The sequence below is a fragment of the Corythoichthys intestinalis genome, chromosome 5 (genome assembly GCF_030265065.1).
Source record: "Corythoichthys intestinalis isolate RoL2023-P3 chromosome 5, ASM3026506v1, whole genome shotgun sequence".
Taxonomy (NCBI): Eukaryota; Metazoa; Chordata; class Actinopteri; order Syngnathiformes; family Syngnathidae; genus Corythoichthys; species Corythoichthys intestinalis.
The window spans coordinates 1,044,909-1,062,464 of NC_080399.1; the positions used below are offsets into that span (position 1 = coordinate 1,044,909).

At 38.2% G+C, this 17,556-nt stretch overlaps 1 protein-coding gene across 2 annotated transcripts in view; it reads right to left on the bottom strand.

The window, feature by feature from the left end:
- Positions 1 to 11,463: 11,463 nt before the first annotated feature.
- Positions 11,464 to 17,556, bottom strand: part of ptpn5 (protein tyrosine phosphatase non-receptor type 5) — a 44,863-nt gene continuing 38,770 nt past the window's right edge. For both annotated transcript variants that reach the window (XM_057837460.1, XM_057837461.1), the window contains exons 11-14: positions 16,682 to 16,792; positions 16,455 to 16,615; positions 12,950 to 13,063; positions 11,464 to 12,881 (exon numbers count right to left, since the gene is read on the bottom strand). In XM_057837460.1, the coding sequence (XP_057693443.1) occupies positions 12,788 to 12,881; positions 12,950 to 13,063; positions 16,455 to 16,615; positions 16,682 to 16,792 (480 nt within the window). In that variant the 3' untranslated portion in view covers positions 11,464 to 12,787. The remainder of the gene's footprint in view (positions 12,882 to 12,949; positions 13,064 to 16,454; positions 16,616 to 16,681; positions 16,793 to 17,556) is intronic.

Sequence of the window (17,556 nt, forward strand, 5' to 3'; positions counted from 1 at the left end):
GCAGGAAAAAAATAGGAAAATATGAGGTTGACGTCACCGTTAGCCAATCGGAGCTCGGGGCTTGAGGGCTGAGTGACGTCAGCGCACGGATTAAAGGGCCTGCCCGACTTTTTTTTTTCTTTCTTAAAGAGACAAAGGCTTAAAAAGTGGCGACGGTAAGGAACGTTGTCAATAAAACTTCTTTTGTAACAGTTTTTGAAACTTAAAAACATGTGTTTTCCATTGAAAATAAAACGAACATTTATCCTTTACGATCACGTTATTTGGCCATTATTGGCGATGCTGGACGTCCACTGTTTTGAATGAATCAACTGTGAGTACAAATGACAGCTTATGGGCGCAGCCATTTTGTGATGGCAGCCCTCCCAATGCAAATTAATTAGATGCCTATTATCGATGGCAGGTAATGTGTTCGTTGTGGGCCACTTCCTTGTTAGTTTTTGGGTACTTATGGGTCACTTCCTATTGATTTAGGGTCACTTCCTATTGTTTTTTGGGGTATTTATGGGTCACTTCCTGTTGATTTTGGGGCATTCAGGGGTTGCTTCCTAAACGTTTTAGATGATTTCCTGTTGATTTTAGGGCATTTCTGAGTCACTTCCTGTTGGTTTTGGTGTACTTCTGGGTCACTTCTGGTTGATTTTGGGTCACTTCCTGACAATTTTGGGACATTCCAGCGTTTCTTCTACACGTTTTAGATGATTTCCTTTTGATTTTAGGGCATTTCTGAGTCACTTCCTGTTCTTAGGTCACTTTATATTGTTTTTTTCTGGGTATTTATGGGTCACTTCCTGTTGAATAAGGGTCACTTCCTGTCAATTTTGGGGCATTCAGGGGTTGCTTCCTAAACGTTTTAGATGATTTCCTGTTGATTTTAGGGCATTTCTGAGTAACTTCCCGTTGGTTTTGGTGTACTTCTGGGTCACTTCCTGTTGATTTTGGGTCACTTCCTGACAATTTTGGGACATTCCGGGGTTGCTTCAACACATTTTAGATGATTTCCTTTTGATTTTAGGGCATTTCTGAGTCACTTCATATTTTTTGGGGGGGTATTTATGGGTCACTTCCTGTTGATTTAGGGTCACTTCCTGTCAATTTTGGGGCATTCAGGGGTTGCTTCCTAAATGTTTTAGATGATTTCCTGTTGATTTTAGGGCATTTCTGAGTAACTTCCTGTTGGTTTTGGTGTACTTCTGGGTCACTTCCTGTTGATTTTGGGTCACTTCCTGACAATTTTGGGACATTCCGGGGTTGCTTCTACACGTTTTAGATGATTTCCTTTTGATTTTAGGGCATTTCTGAGTCACTTCATATTTTTTTGGGGGGGTATTTATGGGTCACTTCCTGTTGATTTAGGGTCACTTCCTCTAAATTTTGGGGCATTCCAGGGTTGCTTCCTAAAGGTTTTAGATGATTTCCCGTTGAATCTATGGCATTTCTCAGTCACTTCCTGTTCTTAGGTCACTTATTATTTGTTTGGGGGTACTACAGGGGTCACTTCCTGTTGATTTTGGGTCAATTCCTGTAAATTTTGGGGAATTCCGGGGTTGCTTCCTATTCATTTTAGATGGTCTCGTGTTGATTTTAGGGTGTTTCCGAGTCACTTCCTGTTCTTAGGTCACTTCCTGTTGGTTTTGTCATACTTGTGGGTCACTTCCTGTTGATTTAAGGTCACTTCCTGTTAATTTTGGGTCACTTCCTATACATTTTGGGGCAGTCCGGGGCTGCTTCCTATTTGTTTTCGATGATTTCCTGTTGATTTTAGGGATTTTAGTCACTTCCTGTTCTTGGGATATGTCTTGTTGGTTTTGGGGTACTATACAGGTCACTTCCTGTAAATTTTGGGGAATTCTGAGGTTGCTTCCTATAAATTTTAGACGATTTCCTGTTTGTCTTTGGGCTTTTCTGAGTAACTTCCTGTTCTTAGGTCACTTCCTGTTGGTTTTGGCATAATTGTGGGTCACTTCCTGTTGTTTTGGGTCACTTCCTGTACATTTTTTTGCATTCCGCAGTTGCTTCCTATACGTTTTGGATGATATCCTGTTCATTTTAGGGCATTTCTGAGTTACTTCCTGTTTTTAGGTCACTTCCTCTTGGTTTCGTCGTACTTGTGGGCCTCTTCCTGTTGATTTGGGTCACTTCCTGTACATTTTGGTGCATTCCGGAGTTGCTTCCTATCCATTTTAGATGATTTCCTGTTGATTTAAGGCATTTCTTAATCACTTCCTGTTCTTATGTCACTTCCTTTTGGTTTTGGTGTACTAATGGGTAACTAACTGTTGATTTTGGGTCACTTCCTGTACATTTTGGGGCACTCGGTGGTTGCTTCCTATGCATTTTCGATGATTTCCTGTTGATTTTAGGGCATTTCTGTGCCACTTCCTGTTCTTTGGTCATTTCCTGTTGGTTTTGGTTGCTTTTTCTGAACTACTTCCTGTTCTTAGGTCACTTCCTGTTCATTTTGAGTCACTTCCTGTACATTTTTGGGCATTCCGCAGTTGCTTCCTATACGTTTTGGATGATATCCTGTTGATTTTAGGGCATTTCTGAGTTGCTTCCTGTTTTTAGGTCACTTCCTGTTGGTTTTGTCGTACTTGTGGGCCACTTCCTGTTGATATGGGTCACTTCCTGTACATTTTGGGGCATTCCGGAGTTGCTTCCTATGCATTTTCAATGATTTTCTGTTGATTTTAGGGCATTTCTGTGCCACTTCCTGTTCTTTGGTCATTTCCTGTTGGTTTTGGGGTACTATACAATCACTTCCTGTAAATTTCCGGGCATTCTTGGGTTGCACTCTATGAATTTTAGATGTTTTTTTGTTTATTTTGGGGCATTTCTAAGTGACTTCCTGTTCTTAGGTCACTTCCTGTTGGTTTTGGCATACTTGTGAGTCACTTGCTGTTGATATTTGGTCACTTCCTGTCAATTTTGGGGCATTCTGGAGTTGCTGTCCATCCATTTTACATGATTTCCTGTTGGTTATAGGGGCTTTTTCTGAATCACTTCCTGTTCATTTTGAGTCACTTCCTGTATATTTTGGGTCATTTCACAGTCACTACCTATACATATATGATTTCCTATTGATTTAAGGGCATTTCTGGGTCACTTATTGTTGATTTTGGAGCACATGCAAGTCATTTTTGTTGTTGTCGTTGCCTGTAGGCTTACTGATTAGCCAGTAGAGGGCAACCTTCAGTAGCACACAAGTGCTTGTGATGTATGAGCGCTATTTGCACTAGATATGAATGAATGAATGAATGAATAAAATCATAGAATGCGATTATTTTATGTTTGCAAATCATCTTAAACACATTATGCTTGAGCTATACATGTTAGATATGCATCTGTTTGTATATAAGAATAAATATGTAATATATAAAAATGTATAGATTTTCTTCACTTGAGTATTAATAATTCAGCTATATGTTATTAGCAAGAGAAATTATAATCCTCCTCTTAATAGTTTGAGTACCAATGATTTCTTTTTAAATACTGCCTTCTAGTGGCACTTTGATGTAACTGCAGAACTTTGACCAAAATGAGGTTAAACCCTAGTGCTTCCATAAGCACTTTCATATGAATAAAATCCAATAATAAGCAAGACACGTTCATGAAAATCTACTTTTATTTGCAAAAACTCACAATTAAAAGCAATACTGTCGCAGAGGAAAGAAATACTGATTGCTGGTTTCCTGTATTTGGACTATTTTACTTTCTTTCTTCTCACATTGAGCGTTGTAAACAAGCAAAGTATTTTCAATGGATTATGTCACGTGACTGACACCACATTTATTGATTTTTTTCAAATGCTGGAATCTACACAGTTCATTCTATTGTCTAAGTAGATTGTTTTTTTAAGGAAAAATGTGTCAATCTGAACGGTTTAGCTGCCTTGCACATAGCAATGAATTTTTAGCGTCAAAGTGGGGACTGCGTCACTCAGTCTGAGGTAAAAATTTTCCCAGAAAACAATCAAAACGGTACATTGCAAAGCATATTAAAGCAAAGCCTAAACGCATAACATCATCTAGGAAAAGTAGCTTGTCACATTTTTGTTCCGTCTTCAATCTTGCTGTAAAAAAATGGAGGTTTTTCCTTCCGCGGCTGTAGAGACGGGGCGCGCTAGAAATGGGGGCGTTACCGGGAATTCGCCAATGGCACGTGGTCGATAGAGTTGCGAATTGGGTTAGCTAACTTCAACCTCGGCCCTGTTAACGAGGCAGCTAGCGGTAGCTCGTTGTTACACCAAAGTATTCCTAAACATCTCCCAGATTTGCACTTTCCCAATATCTTCTTGTGCTGAAATACTTGGCCAATTAGCTATTTGCTGCTAGCTTCCGCTAGCCGCTAGGTGTTAACGTATTCCTTTAACATTGCCCAGTTTTTGCGATTTCCCAATATCCACTAAATTCTTGTGCGGAAAAATTGTTAGCCACTTAGCTGTCTTTCGCTAGTTAGGGGCATTTCAGGGTCACTTCCTGTTGATTTTGAGGCATTTCATGGTCACTTCCTTGAGATTGGGTCACTTCTTGTTAATATTGGGCATTTCAGGGTCACTTCCTGAAGACATCCCGTCACGTCCTGTTGATTTGGGGCATTTCATGGTCACTTCCTGTTTATATTGGGTCACTTTGTGTTGTCTGGGTGCATTTCAGGGTCACCTTGTCTAGATATTGGGTCACTTCCTGTTGATTTGGGCCATTTCTTTTTGATTTGGTGGATTTAGGAGTCATCCCTGTTTATATTGCGTCACTTCCTGTTGATTTGGGGCATTTCAGGGTCACTTCCTGTTGATTTGGAGGCATTTTGGGTTTACTTCTTGTACATATTGTGTCATTGCCTGTTGATTTTAAGGCATTTGAGGGTCACTTCCTCAAGATGTCTGCTCACTTTCTGTTAATTTGGGGCATTTTAGCATCACTTCCTGTCGATAAGGGGCATTTCAGGGTCACTTCCTGTCCATATTGGCTCACTTCGTGTTGATTGGGTGCATTTCAAGGACATTCTCTGTTGATTTTGAGGCATTTCAGGGTCACTTCCTGTTGATTTTGAGGCATTTCATGGTCACTTCCTTGAGATTGGGTCACTTCTTGGTAATATTGGGCATTTCAGGGTCACTTGCTGAAGACATCATGTCACTTCCTGTTGATTTGGGGCATTTCATGGTCACTTCCTGTTCATATTGGGTCACTTTGTGTTGTCTGGGTGCATTTCAGGGTCAACTTCTCTAGATATCGGGTCACTTCCTGTTGATTTGGGCCATTTCTTTTTGATTTGGTGGATTTAGGAGTCATCCCTGTTTATCTTGCGTCACTTCCTGTTGATTTGGGGCATTTCAGGGTCACTTCCTGTTGATTTGGAGGCATTTTGGGTTTACTTCTTGTACATATTGGGTCATTGCCTGTTGATTTTAAGGCATTTCAGGGTCACTTCCTCAAGATGCCTGTTCACTTTCTGTTAATTTGGGGCATTTTAGCATCACTTCCTGTCGATAAGGGGCATTTGAGGGTCACTTCCTATTCATATTGGCTCACTTCGTGTTGATTGGGTGCATTTCAGGGACATTCTCTGTTGATTTTGAGGCATTTCAGGGTCACTTTCTGTTAATTTGGGGCACTTCAGGGTCACTTCCTATTGATTTGGGGGCTTGGCAGAGTCACTTCCTGTTCATATCGCGTCATTTCCTTTTAATTTAGGGCATTTCAGTGTCACTTCCTGTTGACTAGGGGCATTTCAGGGTCCCTGTCTGTTGATGTTGCGGTATTTCATGGTCACTTCCTTGATATTGGGTCACTTCTTGTTAATATTGGGCATTTCAGGGTCACTTCCTGTCCATTCGGGGGCTTGTTAGAGTCACTTCCTGTTCATACGGGCCATTTCCTGTTGATTTGGGGCATTTCAGGGTCACTTCCTATTGATTTGGGGGCTTGTCAGAGTCACTTCCTGTTCATATTGCGTCATTTCCTTTTAATTTGGGGTATTTCAGTGTCACTTCCTGTTGATTAGGGGCATTTCAGGGTCCCTGTTTGTTGATGTTGCGGTATTTCATGGTCACTTCCTTGATATTGGGTCACTTCTTGTTAATATTGGGCATTTCAGGGTCACTTCCTGTCCATTCGGGGACTTGTTAGAGTCACTTCCTGTTCATACGGGCCACTTCCTGTTGATTTGGGGCATTTCAGGGTCACTTCCTGTCCATACTGGGTCATTTTGTGTTGACTGGGTGCCTTTCAGGGTCACTCTCTGTTTTATTTTTGAGGGTCACTTCCTGTTGATTTGGGGCATTTCAGGGTCCCTTCCTCTTCAAATTGGGTCACTTCTGGTTGATTTTGGGGCATTTGGAGGTCATTTCCTTTTGATATCGGGCCACTTGGGTTGTAAATCAATTGGCCTCAAATATCGGCACAAAATCAGCTTTAGACATCAGCTGAGTTTATTTTTTCAAAAATCGGTTTCGAAAAATCTCATATCAGTCGACCTCCACTAACGACCCACCCTAGTTATCGTTAGCACGTGGTCGTGACGTACGAACGGACACGCCCCCCATTTCCAACACGCCCCCACCTGGCGAGCCGCAGACAAGAGTTTTTTTGAAATGCGTGAGCTACATGGCAATGGATACTGAAATGTACACAAGGCATCTACACAAAAAGGATTGTATCAAAATGTTCTAAAAATATCTCTGGTCGGTTTCACAAAAAGCAAACGGTATCAAAAGCGTCGGCTGAGAGCAAGCAATATATGGGGCTCGGACGCCATTTTACACGACGATAAGCAGGACGAGCAATACCGAGTCCCGAACGGCACATGCAATCCTAGATAAAAAAAAACGTAAGAAGACAACCTCGGTTGTTCTATTGTGCTTCATACCTGTCTAGTACTCTTGTCAACATACTCCAAAAAGTATTCAATACCATTTTTAATATTACGAAAATAAAGAACGCAATTTCGTTAATGAACTCGTTCAGCGCCATTGACGATGATAGACGTCCAATCATGTTTCTCTTTAAAACGGCATTAAAACTACTTCAATGAAGCTATCACTAGGACACGTCCAAGCTTTTTGAAGTGGGAGGTTTGGAAGCGAACAACAATCATGACCAACAAACAACATTGTTTTTTTCCCCATCATTCAACCAAGTTTGATAAAAAAAAAAAAAAACTATTTTTTTTACCCAGTTTCTAAAATTTTGTACCAAACAAACTCATTTTTACTCAACATCCACCAATTTCTGATGAAAAATTATTAATATTTTACCACCCATTATTCACCAGTTTTGAGGAAAAAGTATCCATGTTTTACCCAACATTCACCAATTTTTTACCAAAAAGTGAAAAAAAAGTTTTTATCCAACATTCACCAATTTTAAACAAAAAGTTAAAAAAAATATTTTACCCAACACTCACCAATTTTGATAAAAACCTTTCCCCCCGAAACATTCACAAATTTTGACCAAAAAGCAACCATTTTTTACCCTAGATTTACCATGTTGTACCAAACATTAACTCTTTAATTTTACACATTTCCATTTCCATTTTTTTGATGAAAAATTACTAATATTTTATACCCAACATTCACCAATTTTGACCAAAAAGTTAAAAAAATGTTTTTACCCAACTTTCACCAATTTTGACAAAAAAAGTTAAAAAAAAAAATATTACCCAACATTCACCAATTTTGATAGCCCCCCACCCTATACATTAACCAAATTTGTCCAAAAATAACAATTTTTTTACCCAAAATTTACCATGTTGTACCAAACATGATCAATTTTAACATAATTTTACCCAACATCCAACATTTTTTTCGTGAAAAATATTTATAAAATAAAAATAAAAAAAATATTTTAAAACCATCATTCACCAATTTTTGACCCCAAAAAAAATCATTTTTTTCCCACAAACATTAGCCAATTTTGACCAAAAAGTAACCATTTCCCCCCCAACATTTACCATGTTGTACCAAAACATATACGCTTTAATTTTACCCTACATCCACCATATTTGAATGACAAATTAATTATTAATATTTACATTGACCAATTTTGATCAAAAATTACTCCCACCCCAAATATTCACCAGTTATGATCAAAAAGTAAACATTTTTTACCCAACATTTACCATGTTGTACCAAACATTAACTCTTTCATTTTATCTAACATCCACCATTTTTTGATGAAAAATTACCAACATTTTATACCCAACATACACCAATTTTGCCCAGAAAGTAAACACTTTTTTTACCCAAACTTTACCATGTTGAACCAAACATTAACTCTTTAATTTTACCCAACAGCCACCATATTTGGATGAAAAATTACCAATATTTTATACCCAACATACACCGATTTTGATAACAAATTAACCCCCCCACCAAACATTCACCAATTTTGACCAAAAATGAACCATTTTTTACCCAAAATTTACCATGTTTTACCAAACATTAACGCTTTAATTTTACCCAACGTCCACCATATTTGGATGAAAAATACCCAAATGTTCACTAATTTTGAGCCAAAAGTAAACATTTTTTACCCAACATTACCCAATTTTTGACCAAAAAGTTAAAAAAAATAATTCTACCCAAATATTTACCAATTTTGACCAAAAAAGGAACTTTTTTTTTGCTTAATGAACATTAACAATTTTGGAACAACAATTGACATTGTTTTAACCAAACATTCACCAATTTTGACCAAAAAAATAACCCACTGAACATTCACTAATTCTGACCAAAAAGTAACCAGTTTTCTACCCAACATATTTGGATGTTTTTTGATGAAAAATACTACTATTTTATACCCATTTACCAATTTTGAGCAAAAAGTAACCATTTTTAACCCAAAAATAACCGCTTTTAACAAAATATAAATCCTTTATTTTTGACAAATTTTCGATCCCATTTTTTTTTTTTTTTTTTTTTTACCCCCTAACCTTTTTGGACCAACACTTTTTTTACCCAACAATTTTGACCCAAAATTAATCTTTTTAAAAATGTATTTATCTTACTCTTTCTGAACCAAACACTGCATGAGTTTGTCATCAAATGATTCGCCGCCAGCACTCCCACTTCAAATGGATTGAACGTCTAGCGCTGGCACTCAACGTCAGCCAAGATGCAACCAATGAGTTTATCATTAGTAGACGTCCAATCCATTTGAGGCGGTAGGATAGCAGTGAGTGAATGTTCGCTGCCAACCGTCCTGCTTCAAACAAATTGGACGTCTATGGCCGTCGATGGCAGCCAAATAGCAGATGCTTTGACACTAATAAAATAATCTCCTACTGGAGAAATAAGCTAGTTTTGACTTGATTTTAATGTCAATACATTGACTTTGATGGGAACGTTGCCCCTACCAACATGGCCGCTCTCAGGCCATCTTGGTAAGGGCGATGAAAGCTCTTTTCATCCTTTTGCTGTGACTTGGAATGAGGTTATCACGAGTAGACATCCAATCCATTTGAAGCGGGAGGGTGTCCGTCCGTTTATTGGCTTCCAACCCTCCCACCCCAAACGAATTGGACATTTAGTAGGGACTGTAAAAAACTAAACTGAATAAACATCAGATGCTTTGAAATGAATAACAAAACCTTTTAAGAATTGGTTTAAGCTAATTATGACTTGATTTGAATGTCAAGGCATTGACTTTTATAGGAACGTTGCCCCTACCAACATGGCCGCCCGGAAGCCATGATGGTAGGGGCGATAAAAGATCTTTCATGCTTCTGCTGTCAATTGAAATGACAAAACGTCCGTTCCATTTGAAGTGGGAGGAACGCTCATTTGCTGCCAACCCTCCCGCTTCTCATGGCTTGGACATCTGACACCAGCAACGGTAGCCAATGAGTACATAGCAGATTCTTTGACATTGATAAAACAACCTTTCAAAAATCTGTTGAAGCTAGCTATGACTTGATTTGAATGTCCATGCATTGACTTTGACGGTACCGTTGCCCCTACCAACATGGCCGCCCTGAGGCCGTCTCTGTAGGGCTGATGAAAGGAGTCTACCCACGTCAATGGCCGCCAAAGAGTTTACACCAAAAGTATCCTCCAGTAGTGCAAACTGATATTTACCCCTCAAATTTCTGCTAACCAAAAAGCAAATAAATAATAGTTCTTTTCTATACAGCAAACCTACTTGACGCCAAACGGGAAGTGTGAAAAATCCAGCCTTCCAGTCTTGTTACATTCCTAGGTTCCGTTACATTGCACATGCCTTGAAGGAACACTTAGCACCATGCAACCTGAAGATGAGCGAGGGAGGACAGGATGGATGGGAGGACCAAGAGGCAACACATTGAAAAGGGAAATATCATTTTTAATGCCACCTTTTATGAAATGATGTCCTAATTCCTATGGTTTTGGCACTCGTGGTCCTCCACAACCAAGATTTCATTTGGAATAACTCTGGAACCTGAACAACCTGAATTTACACTGAACAAATATGTCTAAAGCATTGGAGGAGTACATGAGTACATCAAAAAATAGTATGAAATAATAAATTTTAAAAAATGGATTGAAAATGTATTTTTTTTTAAATATGCAAAAAAAAAATTAATAATATATGCAATATTATACATATATTTTTTAAACAAAATAGATGGAAAATTTAAAAAAAAATAGCTAGAAACGAAATAAAAGTCTTAAAAAAAAATATATATATATATATATATAAAACTATTTAAATGTAAAATTAGAAATGATTTTTTTTTTATTCTACAATATTAAAAATAATAAACTCCTCGTTTTTTGGGGAGATATTTTTAAATTTTTTTGCCCAAAATCATTCTTTAAATATTTTCATTTTAACATTTTTACTTGTAATACATTTCCTATTCCATATTTTTGTAATTTTATTATTTAATGATAAAAAAAAAAAAAAAAAACATTTAGGATTAAACGTATATATATATATATATATATATATATATATATATATACCTACTGTATATGTGTGTATACATGTTCATTAATGTGCGCTGTCACTATTAAATAACAAATTATATATGTATATAAAAGTATAGAACACTAATTTAAAAAAATATTTAAGTGTAAAATATGTTTTTTTTCAAATCCTAAAATATAAAATAAAAATATTTAAATGTAAAATAATACTAAATGATTTTTAAAAATTATATTAAAAATGTTAAAAATGATAAATTCCTCCTTATTATGATTTTTTTAGTCTTTCTGCTCAAAATATTTCTTCAATTTTATTTATTTTCAACATTTTTATTTGTTATGTATTTTCTCTATTTCTATCAATTAAAGATTTTGTAAAATTTCGGATTTTCCAATTTTATTTGTAATTTTCAACTTTATATATGTACAACAAATTTGGAAGATATTTAAATGTAAAATAAATGATTTTTTTAAAATCCTAAAATATATATATAAAAAAAACAATATTATGAATTTTTTAAATTGTTTCTGGCCAAATTATTGATTGATTTTTTTTTTCTTTTGAAAATTTTTATTCTCTATTTGAAGTATTTAATGATTTTGTAAAATTTTGGATTTTCCAATTTTATTCGTAATTTTAAATTTATGTGTTAACTTATACATATAGAAAACTAATTAAAAATATTTAAATTAGGGCTGTCAAATGATCGTGTTAACGGGCGGTAATTATTTTTTTAAATCAATCACGTTAAAATATTTGACGCAATTAACGCACATGACCCGCTCAAACAGATTAAAATGACAACAGAGTGTAATGTCCGCTTGTTACTTGTTTTTTGGTGTTTGGCGCCCTCTGCTGGCGCTCGAGTCCAACTGATTTTATGGCTTTCAGCATAATGAGTGAGCATGGTGTAATTATTGACACTAACAATGGCGAGCTACAAGTTTATTTTTTGATTGAAAATTTTACAAATTTTAATCAAACGAAAACATTAAAAGCGGTTTTAATATAAAATTTCTATAACTTGTACTAACATTTATTTTTTAAGAACTCCAAGTCTTTCTATCCATGGATCGCTTTAAGAGAATTGTAATAATGTTAATGTTGATTTATTATTATAATAAACAAATACAGTACTTATGTACCGTATGTTGAATGTATATATCCATTTTGTGCCTTATCTTTCCATTCCAACAATAATTTACAGCAAAATATGGCATATTTTATAGATGGTTTGAATTACGATTAATTAATTTTTAAGCTGCAATTAACTTGATTGAAAATTTTCATCGTTTGACAGCCCTAATTTAAATGTAAAATAAGAAATGATTTTTAAAAAATATTATTTAAAATCTGGAAAATGAAATTCCTCATTATGATTTTTGTAATTTAGGATTTTCCTATTTTATTTGTAATTTTCAATTAAATATATGGTTTTGTATACACGTGTCTAGTTTATAATTACTATGAATATAAATTATAAATTTTTTGTCTTTATTATTATTTCGTTTTTCAGTACTTATGTACTCTCCCAACGCTTTTTGATGTACTGTATTCAATGTAAATTGACACATAAAGGTTTCCTTTTGCATCTTCAAAACAATCCTAGAGGAAAACGGGGCCAAAGGTTTCTATATCAGTGCCATTGACGGCAATAGGCACCTAAGAGGGAGGACAGGAAAGACTCGGGTAGGAAGTAAACCCAACAAGATGAACCCTCGGTCCCGCGCGCCAAAACCTCCGTCTCGTAAAACATTGGCGCGTGGGCTTGATTTTTCGGGCGAGGCGAACGATTAAAGGGCGACACGTGAGATGACGCGCGGCGGTGCGCGGCGCTACGGCGTACAGTGGTGTGTCTCGTTGCGGCCGGCGGGCGAGCGTTACTCTTCGGAGGCGTGGGACAGCTGCTTTTCGTACAGGCTGAGGACGTGATGCACAAACTGGTACTGCTCGCACGTCTGGATCATCCCGCCCCTAAAAAAAAAATACATTTGAAAACAGATGCGTGCGTGAAGAGAGGTGGGGGAAAAAACGGGTGTTACCTGTCCAGGCGCAGTTGGCAGGTGGTTCCCAGGATGTCGACCACGCCCTCCCTCCTGAGCTGCTTGCACAGGATGGAGGTGGCGATGAAGCAGCCGGTCCGACCGATTCCGGCACTGTCAACCATTAGAAAAAAAATGATTACGTAGGGATGTTTGGCTCTAGCTCGGGTCACTTCCTGTTCGTTTTCGGGTCGCTTCCTTGTTAACTCGTCGACGGCTCAATGGCACGCAAACATTAGCATTCAGAATGAATTGAATTGGATGGCTATCTTTGTCAATTTCAGACAATGAGATCATTGTGTTGTTTTGGGGTAATTATGGGTCACTCTTCCTGTTGATTTTGGGTCACTTCCTGTACATTTTGGATCACTTCCTGTTGATTTTGCTGCATTCCCAGGTCACTTCCTGTTGGTTTTGGGTCACTTCCTTTACATTTTGGATCACTTCCTGTGTATTTTACGGCACTCCCAGGTCACTTCCTTTTGGTTGGTCACTTCCTGTACATTTTGGGGTACTTGAAGGCACGTCCTATAAATTTTGGATCACTTCCTGTCGATTTTGAGTCAGTTCATATACATTTTGGGGCATTGTGGTGTCACTTCTTGTACATTTTGGATCACTTCCTGTTGATTTTGGGTCACTTCCTGTACATTTTGGGACATTTGAAGGCACGTCCTATAAATTTTGGATCACTTCCTGTCAATTTTGAGTCAGTTCCTATACATTTTGGGGCATTGTGGTGTCACTTCTTGTACATTTTGGATGACTTCCTGTTGATTTTGGGTTACATCCTGTACATTTTGGATGACTTCCTGTTGATTTTGCGGCATTCCCGGATCACTTCCTGTTGATTTTGGGTCACTTCCTGTACATTTTGGATCACTTCCTGTTGATTTTGCGGCATTCCCAGATCACTTCCTGTTGGTTTTGGGTCACTTCCTGTACATTTTGGGGCATTTGAAGGCACGTCCTATAATTTTTGGATCACTTCCTGTCGATTTTGAGTCACTTCCTGTACATTTTGGATGACTTCCTGTTGATTTTGCGGCATTCCCAGGTCACTTCCTGTTGATTTTGGGTCACTTCCTGTACATTGTGGATCACTTCCTGTTGATTTTGCAGCATTCTCAGGTCACTTCTTGTTGGTTTTGGGTGACTTCCTGTACATTTTGGGACATTTGAAGGCACGTCCTATAAATTTTGGATCACTTCCTGTCAATTTTGAGTCAGTTCCTATACATTTTGGGGCATTGTGGTGTCACTTCTTGTACATTTTGGATGACTTCCTGTTGATTTTGGGTCACTTCCTGTACATTTTGGATCACTTCCTGTTGATTTTGCGGCATTCTCGGGTCACTTCCTGTTGGTTTTGGGTCACTTCCTTTACATTTTGGATCACTTCCTGTTGATTTTGCGGCATTCCCAGGTCACTTCCTGTTGGTTTTGGGTCACTTCCTGTACATTTTGGGGCATTTGAAGGCACGTCCTATAATTTTTGGATCACTTCCTGTCGATTTTGAGTCAGTTCATACACATTTTGGATCATTGTGGTATCACTTCTTGTACATTTTGGATGACTTCCTGTTGATTTTGAGTCACTTCCTGTACATTTTGGATGACTTCCTGTTGATTTTGCGGCATTCCCAGGTCACTTCCTGTTGATTTTGGGTCACTTCCTGTACATTGTGGATCACTTCCTGTTGATTTTGCAGCATTCTCAGGTCACTTCTTGTTGGTTTTGGGTGACTTCCTGTACATTTTGGGACATTTGAAGGCACGTCCTATAAATTTTGGATCACTTCCTGTCAATTTTGAGTCAGTTCCTATACATTTTGGGGCATTGTGGTGTCACTTCTTGTACATTTTGGATGACTTCCTGTTGATTTTGGGTCACTTCCTGTACATTTTGGATCACTTCCTGTTGATTTTGCGGCATTCTCGGGTCACTTCCTGTTGGTTTTGGGTCACTTCCTTTACATTTTGGATCACTTCCTGTTGATTTTGCGGCATTCCCAGGTCACTTGCTGTTGGTTTTGGGTCACTTCCTGTACATTTTGGGACATTTGAAGGCACGTCCTATAAATTTTGGATCACTTCCTCTCAATTTTGAGTCAGTTCCTATACATTTGGGGGCATTGTGGTGTCACTTCTTGTGCATTTTGGATCACTTCTTTTTGATTTTGGGTTACATCCTGTACATTTTGGATGACTTCCTGTTGATTTTGCAGCATTCCCAGGTCACTTCCTGTTGGTTTTGGGTCACTTCCTGTACATTTTGGGGTATTTGAAGGCACGTCCTATAAATTTTGGATCACTTCCTGTCGATTTTGAGTCACTTCCTACACATTTTGAGGCATTGTGGTGTCACTTCTTGTACATTTTGGAACACTTCTTGTTGATTTTGGGTTACATCCTGTACATTTTGAGGCATTCTGAGTCACTTTCTATACATTTTCAATCAGTTTCTATTGATTTTGGGTTACTTCCTATTGATTTTGTGGCATTCCCAGGTCACTTCCTGGTGGTTTTGGGTCACTTCATGTACATTTCGGGCCATTTGGAGTTATTTCCTAGACATTTTGGATCACATCCTATTGATTTTGTGGAATTTCCAGATCAATTCCAGTTGGTTTTGGGTCACTTCCTACACCTTTTGGGGCATTTGGAGTCACTTCCTAAACATTTTGGATCACTTCCTGTTGATTTGGGTCACTTTCTGTACATTTGGAACACTTCCTATTTATTTTGCTGCATTCCCAAGTAACTTCCTGTTGGTTTTGGGTCACTTCCTATACATTTTGGGGCATTCTAGAGTCATTTCCTACAATTTTTCGATCACTTCCTGTACATTTTGTGGCACTCAGAGTCACTTCCTGTTAATTTTGCGTCATTCCCGGGTCACTTTCTGTTGGTTTTAGGTCACTTCCTGTATATTTTGTGGCATTCAGAGTCACTTCCTATACTTTTTAGATCACTTCCTGTTAATTTTGCGTCATTCCCGGGTCACTTTCTGTTGGTTTTGGGTCACTTCCTGTATATTTTGGGGCATTCGGAGTCACTTCCTACAAATTTTGGCTCACTTCCTGTTGTTTTTCATTCATTTCCAATGCATTTGGGGGGCTTTTATGGAAGGGAATCCAGTAGCCCCTCCCAGTCCAAATAATTTGGACATCTAGCACTGTCAGTGGCACCTAAACATGTGCATTCACAGTCCGTACACCCAGTTTCAATAAATGATATCAATCCGTTTGGCCTGTGAGGGTTTGGCAGCAATCAAATGATCCATCACTGTCAATGGCAGCCAATGTGTTAACAAGAAGAGTGCGTGAAGGGCTCAAAATCAACAAGAAGTGAATTGTAAATGCCCCAAAAGCAACACAGGAATATACGGACCAGAAGAGCAAGCATCCTTACATACCCCCCCCACACATATTATTTATCGTACAGTACGGTGAGAAATTTACAGTCATCGGGCTATAAATCAGAATTGGTATTGAAAGGATACCTGCAGTGCACGATTATGGGGCCGCTGGTGGGCGGGGCCTCCTCTCTGGCTCTTTCCACTTCCTGCACCAGTTCCAAAAGAGGCGGAGCTTTGTCCGGCGTCTTCTGGTCCGGCCACGAGGTGTACCAGTACTGCTTAAGACTGCGTTCCTCGTCCCCGCACTGCGTAAAGCGCACGGAAACTTCCGGTGACTGCAAATAGCGTACTTCCCGTTTTGCTCGTCTCACCTTCAAAGTAAACACCCTCAGACTGTAGTCATCTTCTTGTGTTACCGTAACAACGGTGATTTCAATCCCCTCGTGGGTCGCCGTGTCCTCGGGCCAGTACTCGGCACATTTCTGGAAGAAATCGCGGACGGAAACGCACAAAATAACTCTTTCGGTGCCATACCGACACCAGACGTCCAATATTGTGGCGTCCACTCCTCCCTCTGCAGTGAATTTAAAGAGTTTATCGCTAGTAGACGTCCAATCCATTTGAAGCGGAACGTTCATTCGCTGCTAGACCTCCCACTTCAAACGGATTGGACATCTAGCGCCCTCAATGGCAGCCAAATAGCAGATGATTTGACGTTGATAAATGGTGGAGAAATATGCTAGTTATGACTTCATTTTAATGTCAAGGCATTGACTTTGCCCCTACCAACATGGCCGCCCTGAGGCTTTTTCATGCTTCTGCTTTCAGTTGGAGTGAGTTCGAGACGTCCAATCTCGTCTGAAAAGGGAGGATGACAGCGACGTGCTAACCCTGACACCATTACCCTTTTTTTTTTTTTTTTTTTACCAAAAAGTAACATTTTTCTTTACCCAAACATTGACCAATTTTGACCAAAAAGCCACTTTTTTTAAAACCCAATTTCGACCAAAAAGTAACTATTTTTATCCAACATTTATTAATTTTGACCAAAAAAATAACCTTTTTCTGTACCCAAACATTGACCAAAATCAACCGAAAAGCCACTTTAAAAAAAAAAAAAAAAAAAACAATTTCAACCAAAAAGTAACATTTTTAACCATTAACCAATTTGGACCAAAAAGTAACCATTTTTACCCAACATTCACCAATTTTGACCAAAAATGAAACATTTTTCTCCCGAACATTT